This window comes from Cervus canadensis, chromosome 2 (assembly GCF_019320065.1).
Source record: "Cervus canadensis isolate Bull #8, Minnesota chromosome 2, ASM1932006v1, whole genome shotgun sequence".
NCBI classification, from domain to species: domain Eukaryota; kingdom Metazoa; phylum Chordata; class Mammalia; order Artiodactyla; family Cervidae; genus Cervus; species Cervus canadensis.
The window spans coordinates 107,678,350-107,697,105 of record NC_057387.1 but is presented as its reverse complement, the minus strand read 5'-3'; the positions used below and the strand labels follow the sequence as shown (position 1 = coordinate 107,697,105).

General features: G+C 53.3%; 1 protein-coding gene across 5 annotated transcripts in view; it reads right to left on the bottom strand.

The window, feature by feature from the left end:
* Nucleotides 1–18,756, bottom strand: part of DGKD (diacylglycerol kinase delta) — a 104,777-nt gene that overhangs the window by 25,362 nt on the left and 60,659 nt on the right. For 4 of the 5 annotated variants that reach the window (XR_006268207.1, XM_043462031.1, XM_043462029.1 and 1 more), the window contains 7 exons: nt 4,391–4,495; nt 4,019–4,151; nt 3,179–3,285; nt 2,703–2,828; nt 2,494–2,596; nt 1,614–1,776; nt 320–428 (listed from right to left, as the gene is read on the bottom strand). Coding sequence is in view for 4 of the 5 variants with exons in the window: in XM_043462031.1 (XP_043317966.1) it covers nt 320–428; nt 1,614–1,776; nt 2,494–2,596; nt 2,703–2,828; nt 3,179–3,285; nt 4,019–4,151; nt 4,391–4,495 (846 nt within the window). In the remaining variant the exon portion in view is untranslated. Of the gene's footprint in view, nt 1–319; nt 429–1,613; nt 1,777–2,493; nt 2,597–2,702; nt 2,829–3,178; nt 3,286–4,018; nt 4,152–4,390; nt 4,496–15,582; nt 15,762–18,756 lie in introns of those variants that run through there. The other variant, XM_043462032.1, reaches the window with a different exon arrangement.

The following is an 18,756-nucleotide window of genomic DNA, read 5'->3' as shown; positions in this document are numbered from 1 at the left end:
CCGGCGTAGAAAATCAATCAACACTTAAAACACAGCCCTAACTCTGACCTGAAGTCCAAGGATTCTCCTGAGCCTGGCCAGCTCACCAGCAAGAGGCATGGAGCAGATGCCATCATTACCCAGTAAGGAGCCGCACCTAGATCGGCCTTCCTGGACCGGACTGTTTTTTTGTCTGGCCCCGGGGCTCCACGATGCCGTCAGGCTCCCTGCCCTCCCCTCCGGAGACCACCCCAGGGGGCGGGCAGCATCACCCGAGGTGACCCAGCCTTTGTCCCGCGGCTTCGCTCGCCCCTGGGGCCGGGCCCTCCACACGAAGTACCTGCTTGTGAAGATTGAGGCTGTCGATTTCAGAGAGGACCCAACCAACGCTGCCATCTCCACCACAGACCAGAATCCGGAATGTGTCAAACTTCTGGAACAAACGCAAGCTGCCGAAGAAACAGAACATCAAGGGCGTGAGGTCTGTTTTAAGGGACAGACAACAGCCAGTCAGTCCTGGGCCGGGTGCCCTGCTGCGCTCCTCACAGCTGACCCTCAAACAGCCCGAGGGGAATCAGAGACCCGCTGCGCCCCGGCTGCACCCACTGGGGGCCACGGGCACCGAGAGCTAAGGCCTCCCAGCCTCGCCCCCACCCCTCTCCGCCGGCGCCCCCATCACTCAGAAGCCCTCGGCTGCAGCAAGCGGCCCACACGTGACCTGTCCTCTGGCCCACCCTGCGCCCCTCTAACTCCAGCTCCGTCCCCTCCTGGTGCCCCTCCAGGTCCCCCTGCCCCTCATTGGCAGCGCCCTTCTGCTCACTCCCCAACCTTTTGCTGGGTGGCCTTATCCACATTCTGGCTTCAGGGACCACAGAGAGGCTGATGGCCCCGAATGGCCCTAATGCTGACCCCTCAGCTCTCCTGAAAGACCACACTTGTCCACTAGAACTACCACTTGAGCATCACATGGGCGCCTCCTTCCTCAGAGAAAGGAGGGACCACCACCGCCCGAAGCCAGGCCAGGCACCGCCCTCCGCAGGCCATCGCGCTTCTCCTGGAATGCCCCTAGGGACTCAGAGATCCTTCAAGAGCCTCTGCTCCTGCTGCCGGCGCCATCGTCCCAGAACAAGACTCCCTGGACTACAGCCTGCCAGGCTCCTCTGTCCATGGGATTCCCAGGCGAGAACAATGGAGCAGGTAGCCATGCCCTCCTCCAGGGGACCTTCCCGACCCAAGGATCGAACCCAGGTCTCCTACACTGCAGATGGATTCTTTACCATCTGAGCCAGCAGGGAAGCCCTTGATACTAAGCAGTCATTCAAAAGAACGAGGCCGACCTGTAACTCCTGATGTCAGAACACGTACACACTGCTGCGGGCTGACACCACACAAAGCCCTGCACAGAGGCAGGGGACAGAGGCCCCGTCCGCCTGGGGCGCACACATGCCCTGGAAAGCTGGAAGGACATGTAACTCTGAACCATTCAGAGCGGGCACCTCTGCTGGTGGGATTTGGGAAGGATAAGTTTTAGCTCCCATTTAAAATTTCCCGTATCTTTGAATCTTTAAATAAGCATACATTATTTTCACACAGTTTTTAAACTCCAATATATATATATTTTATAGGCTTCCTACCCAAGGTGTGGTCCTCCATTCATGAGGTCAAAGACCTGGGCAGGGTTCAGCAGCTGCTTGAATCTTCGCAGGAACTTCACCCCCTGGTTGTCCCCACTCTTTGAATTGACGAAGACCAACAACGGACTCGTGCAGGACGGAGGACACGTGGCCTTCCAGAAGCCTGGGTGTGAGGAGGGAAAAGGACAGAAGCAGATCTGAGAGCCACGGAAGACACCAGGGCGCTCTCAATCACGTGCCAAGCAGACACCCCCGTAGGACGTAGAACTTGCACGTACACACCCGGGAAACCAGCAAGAGAGTGATCCACAGGTTCCCACACCGCCCCCCTGCGCACAGGTGAGCCGGCCTCCACGCGGCCAGCCTCGCCTCTACAGGACTCGCCAGCCTCGCCTCTACAGGACTCGCCAGCCTCGCCTCTACAGGGCTCGCCAGCCTCGCCTCTACAGGGCTCGCAATGCCAGATGCAGCTTTCAGCCTGGCAGGCTGACGTCCTGGGACACGCACCCCGCCCCCCCAGCACGTGCTACTCGGACCATCACGGACCACCTGGACAGGCGGTGCGGGGGTAGGAGAGCATGGGACTGGTGTCAGCTACTAGACAGAGACCAGCTGACGGGCGGGTCACGTCAAGATGCAGAAGGGCCTCAGACTCAGTGCCTACTCAGTAGCCAACGGACCGGACCCACCACGTCTGGGTAAGGAATCTGGGCCGCGAGTCCAAGGTACCCAGCAGCTTGCCATCAGGACCCTGTTCACCACCACCTCTGTCCGACCACATCTCAACATCACCAACATGACCAATTCCAGAGCCGGGGAGGAGAGGGCCTGGAGAAGGCAATCCGAGGAAATGGCTGAGACAAGAGAGCACGGTACCCACCATCGGAATCGATGCTGTTGAGCGCGGTGGGCGGGATGACTGACACTTTGCACAGGCCCAGCGGGCACTTGGTCACCAGGGAGTCTCTACACGCCGTGTGCACCTGCAATGCGGGCCTCTGTGTCACAGGGGGGCGCCGGCCCCCTCCTGCCCCTCAGGACCCTGCCCAGCCTGCAGCGGCCAGCGTCCCCGCCGGCGGGCGCGCTCACCATGGCCTTGCACCAGAGGCAGCGCCAGTCCTGCAGACGCAGCACGCTGCCGCACGTCTTGTCACACACCGTGCACTTGGCGCTCACGGGCAGGTTGCCCTCCAGCCACTGGTGAGGCATGGCGATCTGCAAACCACACAGAGACACGCGCTGGGGGATGGCGGGGGCCCAGGGCGTCCCCGCACCCTCCATGCGGGCCAAGGTTCCTCCTCGGGCAACAGTGCTCCAAAATGGACTCGGCCGAGTCATTCTTCCCCACGTGGAGGTGGGGTGCGGTCTGCCGAGGCTGCCCACACCTCTGCTCCCCTTGCCGGGCACCCACAACTCCCAGGGACAGGACAGAGCTTGGGGTGCCCGGATGCCAGGGGGACCACCTCAGAGGGATCCCTGCCCCCTTCCCCTGGAGGAAGAGAACTGAGCGCCAGGGGCGTCACGGCCCAGGACTAGGGGGGCCACACAGGGTCCCCTGGGCATACCCCGTCCTCGTCCTCGATGATGTCCTTCCCGATGGAGGCCAGCGTGGTCCACTTGCAGTTACTGGTCGCACGCACAGCACAGCGTTTGTGGGCCTTGAACTTACACACTGGGAGAGAACGACCGCGTCAGCCTGGGGCCCATGGCCGTGGTCCGAGGTGAGCGGCCCTGCTCTCCTGGCCAAGGCGGGCGCAGCGTGTACGCTCAGTTCCCTTCTGAGCGCAGCCACCAGCCTGCGTGCAGCGCTCCCAGGGAGACCAGGTGGCCAGCCTGCCCAGGGTCAGCAGGCTCTCTGGGCAGGGCCAGAGAGTGAGCAGCTCGGGCTGCGTGGCCCCACAGTGCGAGGGCCCACATGGCCACACGTCAAGCACAGACACTGACACTAAGTGTCACATGACTTTTCTGTGTCACACAACGGTTGCCTTCTTTCGGTCCTTCTCCACCTTTGAAAGTTGTGAAAACCCTCCTTAAGGTCACCAGCCATCTGCGATCAGGCCGCAGGTGGGCACGGGCCTGGGCCACGGCTCTCCTCTCCCTGTCCCACCCGAGCCCTGCGCCCCTGCCCTCTGGGCCGCAGCTACACTGCGGCAGCGAGACGGTTGGATCTCTTTTCCCTCTACATCCTCCACGCTTCCTCTGTGTGTCTCGATGCTACCAATTCCCTTCTTTTCACCTTGTTCCATCACTGCAAAGAATCACTTATCCCAGACTCCTGCATGGGCACAGTAAACAAGGGTGGCATCACGCAGGTCCCTGGACGCCCGCCCGCCCACCCGCCCGCAAGTGACTACGTCTGGACCCCGAGGGCGTCTCCCGGCAGACCCCGGGTGCCCCTCCCGTACCTTCGCAGGACAGCCCGTGGGACGTGACCCCGGACAGGGCCTCGCGGCACACGTTGCAGTAGGTGGGCCTCGCGTGCGAGCAGGCGTACCAGTTGTGCGTCCCCGAGAAGTGGTCCATGCTGTACTGGGTGGGCTGCAGGGACGCGGGACAAAGAAGGCGAATGCGAGGCGCCCCTCTGGCCTTCCTGAACGTGTAACTTGGACGAGGTTCAACAAGAGATCAGACGGGGTCACCACCTGATGGCCCACAGGTAGAGCCATGCGCCTTAACCTCCAAGGAGCATCTGAGAGAGGGAGCCGCAGACTGGCAGCCCCGCGTGGGGGAGGCTGGGACTGTGACCTCGGGGGGGGGCGGGGGGGGGCTCCTCTCACCTCAAAGTGCTCCCTGCTCTGCACCGTCTTCAGGGCCGCAATCCAGTCTTCCATCTCCTTCCTGTTGTCGGCACACAGGATGAGCTTCCTACATGGAGTGATGACCTGGAGAAAGAGACAGGGAACATGCAATGTGTCCATGAGCAGACGACAGGTGCTAGCAGTGACGGAAACGTTCCAAGACGTTCTGAAAAGTTTCAAAACTTTCACTGTGCCCTTTCTTTTTTTTTTTTCATGAGAAAGTACTGCTTCATTCAGGTAGTCAATGGACCAGAACATAAAAAGATTATCCTTGGTCATTAAAAGTCAATAACAATCTCAAATCAGAAAGGCAATCAAATTTAGATACATATTCACCAAAGATCAACAGAAGTGAACATTTACCAGCAATTTACTACTTAGATAACCACGTTTCCACTGCTCTAAGGATCTCAGGAGCTGAGCACCCCCCCGCACCTGAACAGTTTAGGGAAGTCTGACCCTCAGTTACTGTAGGAATCTCCTGTGCATTTCAAACACATCAAACATAAATGTCCTTTTGAAAAAACCTGTTGGGGCTTCCCAATGGTAAAGAATCCACCTGTCAATGCAGGAGACTCAGGTTCGATCCTTGATCTGGGAAGACCCCAGCTGCCGCAGACCAGTTAAGCCATGTGCCACAGCTCCTGAAGCCCACGCACCCTCCAGCCCACGCTCTACAACAAGAAAAGCCACCGAAAAGAGCACCCTGCACGCAGTAACTAGAGAGGAGCCCCCACTCGCCACAACCAGAGCAAAGCCTGTGTAGCCACAAAGACCCAGAACAGCCAAAAATAAAGTTACTGTAAAAAACCCTCTAACATGTGACAACAGAACCACCACCAGGAAATTTTAACAGGAAATGAGGTCATGAACCTAATAGCTATCAACAAAAGAAAAGTAAATCTATAACATATAGAGACTTTATAAACAAAGAGAAAAAAAGCTATGAACTTGCATTTTGCTGAAGAGATACAAAATGGCTAATAAAGGAATGAAAAGATGCTTAATCACTCCTCACTGGGGAACACAAATGAAAAGAGCACACTATTTCTAACAGATTGGCACAGTTGTTAAAGATGCTAATTCAGTTGTTGGAAAAGGTGTGAAAGAAAAAGAGTGCAAACAGAGTACACACCTTTTAGAGAAAATGTTGACAATGTCTATCAAAATTTGAAAAATCAAAACCTTTCACCTAACTTTTTTATATTGCTATAAAATATCTACATGGTCCCAAAGTCGAGTTGACAAAATAAGGCACAGATTTTGTGTGTCCCCCATCCTGCTTCGGAGAAGGCAATGGCACCCCACTCCAGTACTCTTGCCTGGAAAATCCCATGGACAGAGGAGCCTGGCGTCAAGGAGGGTCGACTGTAAGTGACACGTGGACTTCCAGCTGCTCAGAGGGCCCGTGCCCCTGACCTCTGCACTGTCGCCGAAGGTCAGCTGGGGGCGCCCGGGCCAGCACCCCTCAGCGCCAGCCCCGGCCTCGATGTCTCCGCAGCTGCCGAGCAGGCACTCCACCGCGCTCAAACACCCGCGTCTGCTCAGCCAGCCCCACTCACGGCAACTCTCTGATGCCGAAAACTCTCTGCTATTTCAATCGGCACCACAACCAACAGCCTTTACGTGGATCTTCTCATATTTTTGCTGGGGTATTCTTGGAACAAATTCCAAGAAGTATAACCACCCTGACAAAGAATAAATGCATGTGTAATTTTGCTGCTGTTGCCAAATTTCCCTCCATGAGGGTTGTACCATTTTGCCTTCCCACCAGCAGGGCTGGGAAAATGGCTGCTTCCTCGTGGATTCACCAATAAAATCTGTTATTTAACTTCTGGATGTCTGCCCATGTTAGAGCTTTAATTTATATTAGAAAGATCCAATTTAGGAACACCCACCTTAAGTTATTAGATGATCGTGTTTCTGGCTCAGAACATTTAGAAACAGTATTTTATAGATTATCTCTTCAGTGATTTCCATAAACTACCTACACAGCTTAATCACAGCAGGGCGTAATTAGAAGTGGGTCACAAATGCACGGTGCTGTTCATTCTTTCATGGCCAGGGTAACCATGACAACGCCTCGTAGGGACCAGGCGGGTGTAAGAAGTCAGCCCAAGAGAGGGCAGGGGAGATGGAAGGACAGACACTGAGGCCCAGAGCAGCAGGCTCTCCTGGGCTGGGGCGGTGGGAGCCTTTCTCTTTCCTGGAGGCTCAGTGGCCAGCCTGTACTCCCTCCCAGCAGACACCAGCCCAGTCTCTGCTCTAGATGGGGGCGCTCCCAAGGCCAGGACAGGCAAGGTGCCTACTGAGCCCGAACCTGCCCTGGGGGAGAGACAGACAAACCAGAAGACAATGTCAGACACTGAGAGAGCCATGAAAGAGGAAGTGGATCAGGTGTAAGGGGGCTGGTGGGTGTTCTGGACGGGGTGTCCGGGAAGGTCATGGCAGCCGGCTGACCGCTGATGGCGTGGGGTCACTGCATAAGGAATTTCCACCAGTGAGCATCTGCCTATGAAACCTCAGCAAACACTTATTATTCACTCCAGCGTGAGCTTTCATACTTGAACTTTTTATGAGCAGAATAATAAGTACAGTTACAAAAAGACAATACCTTTATTTTGTATAACTCAGGGGTTATATTAGAAGTTACTATGATACTTTCAGAAGAGAACATGAGTTTTTTTATGCCCATTCTATTTTAGGGCTTGACCAACAGATCGATGTCCAAGCACCTGCTTCTCAACCTGCTTTTTTTTTCTTTAAACTCCTGTGTATGTTTGAAGATGCCTCAGACAGAACCCCACCTGGCCACTGGCTATTTGGGAAATGTTTCTCTTCTGGAAAAGGGGGGATGCCAGCAGCCACCTGCCATGGCTGTCAAGGGACTGTGCTTAGTCGCTCAGTCGTGTCCAACTCTCTGTGACCCCGTGGACTGTAGCTTGCCTACCAGGCTCCTCTGTCTATGGGGATTCTCCAGGCAAGAATACTGGAGTGGGTAGCCTATCCCTACTCCAGGGGATCTTCCAGACCCAGGAATCGAACCAGGGTCTCCTGCATTGCAGGCAGATTCTTCACCAGCTGAGCTACCAGGAAAGCCAACGGGGCCACACGTGCTCCACGGTGTGGAGGAGGTGCCCTGGTCTGTGTGAGCTGTGTGACTTAGGGCGACTGCCACCCCTCTCTGGGTCTCCACGTGCTCATCTGAACACAGAGGCCATTAAAGGAGCCATCATGTCCTAGCACTGCTGCGGGGTGTGGGGCAGGAGCCTCACACGTAAACACTCCACCACTGTACTCATAACAGGCCTGCCCTGGACACAACCCAAGTGCCCTCCCTGCCTGGGTAAAGTGGATAAACAAACCGCAGTCTATTAGTACAATGGAATACTAAGCAAGGAGAACGGTCCACCTGTAGCCACACAAAGTAACAGCTTTACAAGGCTGAGAGAAGCCACATGCACAAACATATATACCATTCATATAATTCCTTTATGCACATCCAAAGCTTTTTTTTTTTTTTTTTTTTAAGTAAGGTTAACCTGTAGGGTCAGAAACTAGCTGCCTGGGGAGAAGGGAACAAAAGAGAGCTCCTGGGGGCTGTAGATGTTCTGTTCCTTGATCTGGAACATCACCAAGCTCTACGCTGTGGGACCTCCCTAGTGGTCCAGTGGTTAGGGCTCCGCACTTACACTGGAGGGGGCACAAGTCTGATCCCTGGCTGGGGAACTAAGATCCCACATGCTGCGAGGCGTGGCCAAAAGGAAAAAAAACAAGATAAAGCTGTATGCTGTAATCGGTGCATTTTTCCATATGAAGGCTCTGCTTTGGTAAAAAGAGTACAGAACTTGGAATAAAGTTAACTGCAGAACTGAATCAAAAGAAAAATGGCATGGCTACCCAGACCCCTGGACAGTGTGTTTAGAAAAAAATGTACAAGAGGGAGGCAGAAGATGGAAGGTGCAAATAAATATGAGACACTGGCAGAACTATATTAAAATAGTGGACGAATCTTAAACATGGGGAAAAATGGTCAGCCTTACTCATAATATAAATGCAAATTAAAATTATAAGATACCTTTTTACCCACAAGATTCACAGAGATCACAAGTTTGATAGCATGTCTCATTCACTGAGGTGTAAATAACAACTTCTATGGGGGCTTCCCAGGTGGCACTAGTGGTAAAGAACCCTTCTGCCAATGCAGGAGACATAAGAGACGTGGGTTCAATCCCTGGGTTGGGAAGATCCCCTGGAGGAGGCCATGGCAACCCACTCCAGTATTCTTGCCTGGAGAATCCCATGGACAGCAGAGCCTGGCAGGCTACAGTCCGTGGGGTCACAGAGACTCAGACATGACTGAGCAACTGAGCACACAAAATGTTGACTGAAACGACTTAGCACACACATGGAGAGCATGTGGTGAAATCTAGCAAACTTTGAAGTGCATATACATCTTTGTCATAGAAAAGTGCTCCTACAGAGGTATCTTCATGAGCCTGACACATAATACATACAAAGTTATTCATGAAAGTTCACTGTAAAGACAAAAGGAACAACTCAAATACTGATCAAGGTATGACTGGTAGGAAGCTGGCACCTTCATATATCGGAGACCACACAACCCCAAACAGACTGAAGCTACTTACTCTTCATGTACTTACAGGGAACAACCTCTAAGATACACTGTTAAGTGATCAAAGCAAACTGCAGGCATAACATGGGTGTAGAGGAAAAAGTAACCTAGTCACCTCTCGAGGGGACCTCTGAGGGGCTGAGAAACTCACTTTATACTTTTCATTGTTCTGATCTCTAAACCATGTGCATGTACTAATTATAATTTTTTTAAAAATAAAGCCTTACATTTAAATTAACAATATATGGTAGGATTCCCAGGTGGTGCTAGTGGTAAAGAATCTGCCTGCCAATGAAGGAGACGTAAGACATGTGGGTTCAATCCCTGGGTTGGGAAGATCCCCTGGAAAAGGAAATGGTAACCTATGCCAGTATTCTTGCCTGGAGAATCCCAAGGACAGAGGAGCTTGGCGGGCTGCAATCCATGGGGCTGCAGAGAGTCGGACACGACTGAGCGACCAAGCACAAAAATATACGGTAGACCAAAAAAAAAAACAACCTACTTTTTGTTTTTTCCCTTATTAATTTTTGTTTCCATCCTTTCAGACAAACGATCTTCCCGGAAACATGAGAAAATACTAGATACTCTAAATGAGTCTAAGACACCCAAGCCAGGCAAATATCTTCCAACGCCCTGGGGAGAATTAGCCGAGGACTCCTAAACCCCAGGCATGACCGACCACTGAGAAATCATGGGAGAAAAAGGAGACAGATAGGAGGTCTCGGTGGAGAAGGTAGACACCTGAGTTACACACACGGGAGCTGACAGGACAGGGAGGTAACCAAGAGGGTGTCAGTGGCAACTCCCCTGGCCAGGCGGTGCTGAGAAGCCTGCCAGGTGTTGACAGGTGTCTGCCTGCTCCAGCCTGCCCTCCACAGGCTGCAGGAGGCACCAGGAGGGGAAACTGAGGCTGGCCCCAAGTCCCACAGGTAACGAAGCAGGGGGCCAAGACCCCAGGTCCATGGGCAGGTTGGCTCAGGCCGGCTCCCAACCCCAACGGTCAGTGGCTCCACACTTGGATTCCAGGCAAGACTGCCCCGTGAGCGGTGCCAGGAACGGAGGAGCTGAATATGGGGAAGGAGCTGGCAGTCGCCACGAGTTCTGCTCGGCTCACTGGGAACAGGCCGTGTCTGGCGCACTGCGCTTCCTTTCTGGCAGGAACGCCGGCCGGGAGGGTCAGCCCAAGGATCACGCGGACGTTTCCCTGAGTCACCTGGCCGCAGCCCCTCCCGCTCCCACCAGGTCTCCCAAGGGTTCAAAGCAGAGGGTGGAGAAACGCGACCTGGGGGCAATGACGGGCGGCCCGTGATTCACCAGCAAAGACCTGTCCAGCAGTTTGCAACCGCAGACCTGGATGTGCCTCTCATCCATAAGTGAGACCTCAAATGACAAAAAGACTGTGATCCTGCGTGCTCTGTCATGCTGCAACTGAGGCCAAAGCAAACACCCTCAGCAGTAAGCAACATGCGGCCCTGAGCCTGGGACAGGCCCAAGGCCACGACACGCAAGGCCGGCCGCCGGGATGGACACGCAGGCTGGGTCGTCAGACCTCACAGATCCAAAAACAACCACGGTGACCAGCAGACCTCTGATTCCAGGAAGACGGCTAGACCTACTTTTCCTTATCCCTCTGGTTTCTTGTTATAGTTCAGTCGCTAGGTTGTGTCCAATTCTTTGCAACCCCGTGGACTGCAGCACGCCAGGCTTTCCGGTCCTTCACTATCTCCTGGAGTTTGCTCCAACTTTTGCTCCAACTCATGTCCATTGAGTCAGTGATACCATCCAACCATCTCACCCTCTGTCGCCCCCTTCTCCTCTGGCAAGTTACAGCTAAAATCTTGGACTTAGATATAAAAAATTTTGCAAAGGGTGGAGAGAAGAGGGCCTGAGGCATGACAAGGCACTGAGTTCTCTGGGGTCTCTGTTCGCCCCTGACATCCTAGACAGAGCACTGAGGAAGCCCAGCCAGAAACACCGGGGAGGACAGAAAGAATTTAAAGCTCACCAGAAGCCCACCCTCTCCAGCCGTGGCTCCAGGGAAGGGGAGCCTAACCAGGCAGAACCCACAGTAGGAGAGCAGCCAGTAACTGCTGGACCAGAGCCAACCGTAAGCAACTGCAGCCCCCACGCCCGCCCCTCGGCACCCAATGAAGGCTCCAGCGCCGGCCTCGCGCTGTCCAGAGAAGACCAAGCAGGCAAATAAGCACAGAAAACGTCCCCAACCTCAACAGCTGTTCCAGAAATGCTGATCAAAACCACAGCGTGACTATACACCTACCAGGATGGACAAAGTTAAAAAGAGACAACACCAAATGCTGGAGAAAATGTGGAGAAACGGACCCAGGTTGTTGGTGGGGATACACGACCACTCTGTGAAACAATCTGACAGCTTCTTTAAAAACCAAACATGAAGCTACAAGACAACCCAGCGATTACACTTGGGCATTTTTCCCAAGACGTGAAGACCTATGTTCACACAAAAACCTGTCCATGAATGTTTACAGCAGCTTTGTTCATAACCACCCAAACCTGGAAACAAGCCAGATGCCCTTGAGTGGTAACTGATTAAACTCACGGTGGTAAGCCCATTCCATGGAACACCACTCACTGTGATAGTCTAAAAAGAAAAAGAAACTAGGGGCATCTCCAAGGAGCTCTGCTGGGGGAGAAAAGCCAACTCTGAAAGGTTACCTGCTACACGATCCCATTCATAGGACATTCCTGAGATGACAAAATCACAGACATGAACAACAGCCTGGAGGTCGCCAGGGGTGAAGGTGGGCAGTGGGCGTGGCTGTAAGGGGACCACCAGGGGTCCCTGTGGAGATGGAGGCCTGGCTCTTGACCCACCATCCTCAGCTTCCTGGCTGTGACATTTTGCTACAGTTTTGCAAGATGTTACCAATGAATGGAACTGGATAAAACAATGGATCTCTGCATGATTTCGCTTCCATGTGAATCTGCAAAGATCTCCAAAGATTTAAGTAAAAATAAGTAACCACAATCAACGTTTTCTAGTAAGTAACATGTTTAAACAAAATGTCAAACATTCAGAACAATGCTGTTTCTTAAGAACAGGAGCATACGTGGACTCAGCACAGATTAAAACGATACTCTTATCTTGCTGAAGTCCTGTATTTGTAGGACTCATGAGATTCAACCTGACGTGCCAAGGAAATATGTGGACACACCCTGGGTACACACTCTCTGAGAACGCCAAATCGGGTCCTCCCCACGTGACACCAGGGTCACGGGGCGCGCCCTTTCCGGTTGAGACACGTGGCCTGGTAGCCGCACCTGCACGAGCCAGAGCCCGGGAAACGGCGGCATCGCTCCTGCACACGCCAGGGCTTGAGAGCTCAGTGAAGCCTGAGCTTGTCAGCCGTGAACCCCAGGTCCTGCCCACAAACGGCGCTGCACTTCCTGGGGGACTGGCCCCAGCGCCCCTCCAACAGCAGGTGCACTCGGAGCAACCAGAAACATCGCCAGACAAGCTGCCCCCCAGCTCCAGACTCATAGGGCCTAGTGCCCACCAACAGGTCCACGCGCACACCGAGACACCTCCTCTCACCAACTGCCCCCAACTCCCCCTCCTCCCCTCCCCTCCCACACCCAACCCTCACCTCCAGGCTCCAAATTCTTCCATTCCTCTGAGAAATAAATTCAGACAGTCTTCCATGTGAACAAACAGACACGATCGTTGTTCCCTGGAGCTTACATTCAAATTCAGACGGGAAATCAATACTGTGATAAAGAAGTAAATTACCTAACACAGAGTGTAGTACTGGTGGTGAATCTACGGGGAAAGGAGACCTACCAGGAAAAGGAGGTCAGGGGAGGGGACGGAGGTGGGCCTCGCTGGAAAAGACTGGAAGCTGTGGGAGAGAAGCACCTGAAGCAGGAGCGTGGCTGGGGGCTGAAGCCAGTGAGCTGGGGAGAGACCCCGGGGTCCCGAGCACCCTGTGGGCGCCTGTTACACCCAGTGAAATGGGGGTGGTGAACAGAGCTTATGAGCAGAAGGCTGACACCTGACTTGGGTTGAAAAGCACCATTCTGGTTGCTGTACTGAAAACTGGGCGTAGGAGGCGGGGCAGAAGTCGGGGAAGCCTAAGGGAAGGTGCTCAGCAATCCCATCAAGGGGCGGGAGTGGCTGGACTCTGACCCCACACTGAAGGCTCTGACGGGGCCAGCAGGGACTCCTGCAGCACCCGGGGGGATGAGCTGCCATCCCGGGATGCGGAAGGCTACAGGCTGGCTCTGCAGCTGGCAGGGGAGGGGCGGAAGTTCAATTCTGGACACCCTGGGGTGCGGGTGTCTATCAAAATCTTGACCATGCCCAGTATCTTATCTCACCCATGAGGCTTCATCACCTTGCCATCAGCCTGGCTACATTAAAAAAAAAAAAAAAACGGTGAGTTGTTTAAAAAAATTAAAAGTTTTGCAGAACAATCTGACAATATCTCATTAAGCTAAAGACGCTCACACCTGGCAATTCTGCCCTTAGAAGTAAATTCTAGAGAAATGCGTGCCGTGTGCCCAGGAAGACGAGTAAAAGACTGTTCCCGGCAGCGCTGTCCGTAACACTGAAATCTGGGAAAACAAGTCAACAGTGGGACACGTCATCCACCGAGCCCCAACGTCAACCACAAAACTAACCCTGGAGCACGCGGAGCCTCAACTCACTGTACTTGTGAGAAGTTCTGAGGCTCATGTCCCGCCCCCTGGAAATTCTGGTTTAATTCTAGAGATCAGAAATGTGTCATTTTAAACACTGAACCACTTAACTAAAGGTGAGTGAGTCCAGATGGATAAAACTCGGAACCACAATGCTGAGTGAGGAAAAAGCAAGCTGCAGGAGACTGCAGTGCGATCCGTTTATTAAAAACATTCAAACTGGCTAACCTAACTCTGTATTGTTTATATCAGCACTAAGGGAGATAAAGTATCAAAAACACAAAAACAAATGATGGGGGACTGCGACCGACCTCAGGGGAGGGAGAAGGAAGGGAACAGGGTAACAAAGGGATACAAAAGACTCCAAGGACACTCAGAGTGTCAGAGTGTCTCTTTCTTGGGCTGAGAAGTGGACAGAGTTGTTCATCAAGTTACTTTTTGAATGCCTGAAATATTCAACAATTTTTTTAAATGTTCAATCTCTTAGCACAAAAATATGCAGGCCAGGACTAGAGATACATACTATGTTTTGTATCTATATAGCAGTTACACTTACACAGTGTGTACAATTTACTGTCCTTACAGTTTACAGTAGAAATTTATAGCTTGCCTTTTGGGTTGTAGCTTGGCCTTACAGAAGGGAATGGGTCAGCCTGAAACCACGCCTGCAGACGGACTCTGCTGGTAAAACCCGGGCACCCCCAGGAGCCTGAGCTCGGCGCACACAACGCCCCACTCCGGCGCGTGGCAGTCACACGCCCGCGCCTCTGTGCCTGCCACGCATCTCACAGCAGACACAACTGTTCCTAATTTGCCTTTCAAATCTCTCATCCCAGAGTAGATATCCGAATCCTAAAAGAGCTGGCTGAGTGTGTGAAAATAAAGTTGACGCTTTATGAAGGGTGAACGGGGGAGGCGCTGGCGGGGCCGCTCAGAAGGAAGCTTTTGGATCCCAGCAGAGAGACTTCTCTCCCAGCACACCCCGGGGCCAACCACCGGGAGCTCCCATCAGACCCAGAACCTTCCTTTGGGAGCGCTCTGAGAGCCACAGAGGTGCTCGTCCTACTGCTCAAAGGACAAGCCAGCTCCCTCAGCTCAGGACGGAACGAGAGGTGTGGATGGAGGGGCGCAGGGCAGGGCAATCACGACAGGCTGAGACGTCCGAGGGCCACTGTCCCCCACAGGCTCGACTTCCCAGCCTCAAGGTCACCCCCGGTGACTGCTGTCAGCACCTGGAGCTGTCTCCTGTGGTCCTCCAGCAGGAAGGACGGGTCCCAAGACTGGCACAGGTCAGGGCAGGTGAGGCGACCATGAGTGCCAAGGGCTGGCTCCCCGGCCGCTCCCCCCACACGACGGCACGGTCAGGGCAGACCCCTGGGCGCACGGCGGGACACCCAGCAGCACAGGTGGGCACCCAGCCACCACGTGCCTGAAGCACCGTCTGACGCCACTGGACAAAAATCCCCCGCACATAGGGTCCTATGAATAAGGACTGGGCAGCCCCGGGCAGACTGCCTGAGGCTCCACAGTGCTTGGGGACATGCGTGACGTTTCTCCTCTGACAAAGCTCTGACAATGCAAATTCATCACTGAGAGGCATATCTGACCTGCGGGCTTTCCAGCCTGGCCAGGGGGTGACCAGAGAGCGCTTCTAGCCCTTGGGTGAAGTCACACCACCAAGCCTGGGGCTTTTAAAATCCCAGCCTGCCACTTCTAAGAAACAAAAGACACAAACCAGCCCTCTAGAGGTATTGACAACAACCTACAACTCATCCCACTCCACTTTCAATCCTTACAATTCTAACTTCTTCCCCACACAGCTTCCCATGGCCTTGTCACTCACCACACCTGGAACTCTCACCTGCTGTTCTTCCAACTTTCAGAATGTTTGCCAACTGCTCAGAGTGGGTCAGAACCAAAGTAGCTCGGAGGAAAAACAAAACTCAGGTTCTAAAGCCAATGGGCAAGAACCTGCGGGTCACTGAAGCAGACCGGAGATGGGGAGCAGCCGTCAGCACGCCGCAGCTCAGCCACTGACCAAAAGAGGAGCAGAGGGGCCGTGTCCACAGGGTTAGGAACCTGGAAATACTCGGATAAATATAGCTCCCCGGCCCGCCGGGCTGGCAAAGGTGGCCGAGAATAAGCATCTGGGCGCTCGGTCATTTCTGTCACTTCCTGTTACTCACGTCCTGCTGTTCCGATGTTACCCGAGACTCTGGGCTCAACACACACATTCCCACCTGGAAGCCCCCAGAGACACAGGCCATTCACAACAGCTGGGATGTGCGTAGACAACAGACTTCCTCACACAGTGTCATACGAAACACAAAAATAGACACCGTGGCGCAAACAAGCTCCTGGGGTGGGGGTGGGGGCGCTGAGGGAAAGCAGTGGGGACACCAGCCCAGACCCCCAAGGTCCCCACCCGCACGCTGACCCGCAGAGGCACTGGCCCGACACTGACGGGACCCCTTCCTCCCCGAGGCGGCACCGTGCCTGGCAGGCGCAGGGCAGCTGCCCCAGGGCGGCACTGGGGGCACGGAGGGGTCCCAACCACCGCTGCCACCTGACCCGCCCAGGGACCCGCGGCATCCAGGGAGAGCCAGCACCTTCTGCCAGGCCCACCTCCCGGCCCTCCAGGGGACACTGGCCAGGGGATGGTTGTTGAGGACGACGACGTTGAGGACCACAGTTGTCCTCAACAACTGGACCACACGGGGTGCCCAGGCAGGCAGCAAAGCCAAGCGGGCCACAGCGCCAAGGCACAGGGCATCTATCGGAAGGCTGAGTTTTCAAAAGAAACAAAAAGTAAAGGGAAGCAAGATGTAAAAGTTATACCTAAAACTGAAATCTGATGAAAGCATTTCGAGTTACTCATCTATTCAGTATTTTAGCAGTGCCTCACTGGCTGTGAAATGTGTTCACAGTGAGGGAAACCTTGGAGATTAGCGGCAGTCCTGAGCAGGCTGGCAAAGGCAGAGAGCTGCTGGGGGGAGGGGTACCATCACCCACGGACGGCACCCAGGGGTGGGGGTAGAGCGCCAGAGGCAGGAAAAGGGAGACTGGCGGGCAGAAACCAAAAGACAAAACAACAAGATCTAACACGCTTCCAATAGCAGAACATTAGAAACAGCCTCAAACTCCAAAAACTGGGAAGTGGTGAAATACATAAATCAGGATGCTTCATACAGTGGAATACCACTCAGCCAATTTTTAAAAGGACGATGAAATACTAAAAAAACAAATGAAAAGGGACCATGAGAAGGTATATTTACACATTATGTTATGAACAGAGTATGTTCATAATATAACAAATTTTAAAAGCAGGTTACAAATTAATAAGCATAATTGATTCCACTTTTTGTAAAACTAAAGTATACACTGTCATTGTTGTTAAGTCACTAAGTTGTGTCCAACGTTTTAGTCCACGAGACTCCTCTGTCCAAGGGATTTCCCAGGCAAGAATACTGGAATGGGCTGTCATTTCCTTCTCCCGGGGAACCTTCCTGACCCAGGGATCGGACCTGTGTCTCCTGCAGGCGGATTCTTTACCACTGAGCCACCAGGGAAGCCCCAAAACTGTACGTACTGGTAGTCATAGGGAAATGCCTAAAATCTAGGTCTGTATCAGGGTCTCTGAACCTCAGCACATCCTGGGCCCAATGACTCTCTGTTGCAGGGACGGACCCCACAGCACTGCAGGGTGTTGACGAGCATCCACGGACATGCCAGGGGCACACCCTCAACAACTGCCCCCCACTCCTCGCTGTCACGAGCCAACACGGCTCCAACTGCCAAATGTCCTTCTGTGGGCAAACCTCTCCTCCCCCTCGAATCCCCCCGTGTCTGAGAACCACAGGTCTCCATAATGGTGTCTGCATCTATGATCTCAGTGGTAAGACTCCTGAGTGCTTTTTATTTGTTTTGATTATGTGTGCTCATTTATAAAGAATGGGTTATTTGCATAAAAAACTGAATAAAAGAATGATCGTAGCATTGGTAAAGCATTGCAGGTATTTTTCCTATAATGCAAAATTTGAGTTGCAGAGAATTCTCACATTCTGCCGAAGTGCACAATAAAAACAGTAAGTCTCCTGGGAAAGGAGGAGCCAGGGGAGGGCCGCTCAAAACCTACGCAGCGCTATAGCCGAGCACCAAGAGCGCAGCAGTCTTGTGCAGACTTTAAAGTACAGGAGGAACTACAACAGTAAACGCAGAGCCTAACGTTTCAAAAACATGAAGGAGCTTCATGCAGGCAAGTTGCTGCAGCTGAGTCACAGAGCCAGGCACAAAGCAGAGGCCAAGCTTCGATAAGCAACTTGCAGCAGTGGCTGCAGGCCTCATGCACATGGCCGTGCTTCCGCCCAGCTGGCCGAGTCCTGCTGCCAGTGACCTGGGCTTTCTGTTGCGGGGTCAGTACACGGTTTGTTAGAGAAACTCCCCACAGCAGAAAGGACTGCGACTGCATCTCCCTCTCGGCCACTACACAGGAGGAACAATTAGCTCAAAAGTCATTAGTTCAAACACATAGAATTATTATCATACAAGTGATAATGAACTCTAAGCCAAAGTACTCCTGGCAACGGGTCCTGAGGGGCTGTGTGGATGGAGGGGGTAGGATGGGAACGCCTGGGCAATCTAACCTGGCAGCCACCATGTGCCACAATTTATCTGTTTCCTCCAGGACTGCTGTTCAGTAGCTAAGTGGTGTCAGACTCTCTGCGACCCCACACACTGCAGCACACCAGGCTTCCCTGTCCTTCACTACTTCCTGAGGTTGGCACAAACTCATGTCCACTGAGTGGGTGATGCCATCCAACCATCTCGTCCTCTGGGATTATTTGATGATAAATCTGCATATACTCAGGTGCATCCACAGTAAGCTTACAGTTAGCAACTACTGAGGGGAGGGGTGGGGACTCATATACAACCTCTACAGGCCAAGGTCTGCCTGCCACGCACTTCTCTGATCACCGAAGGTCAAGCCAGTCAGGCCATCAGACTTCCCAGAGCAAAGTGGCCTGAGGTCAGACCA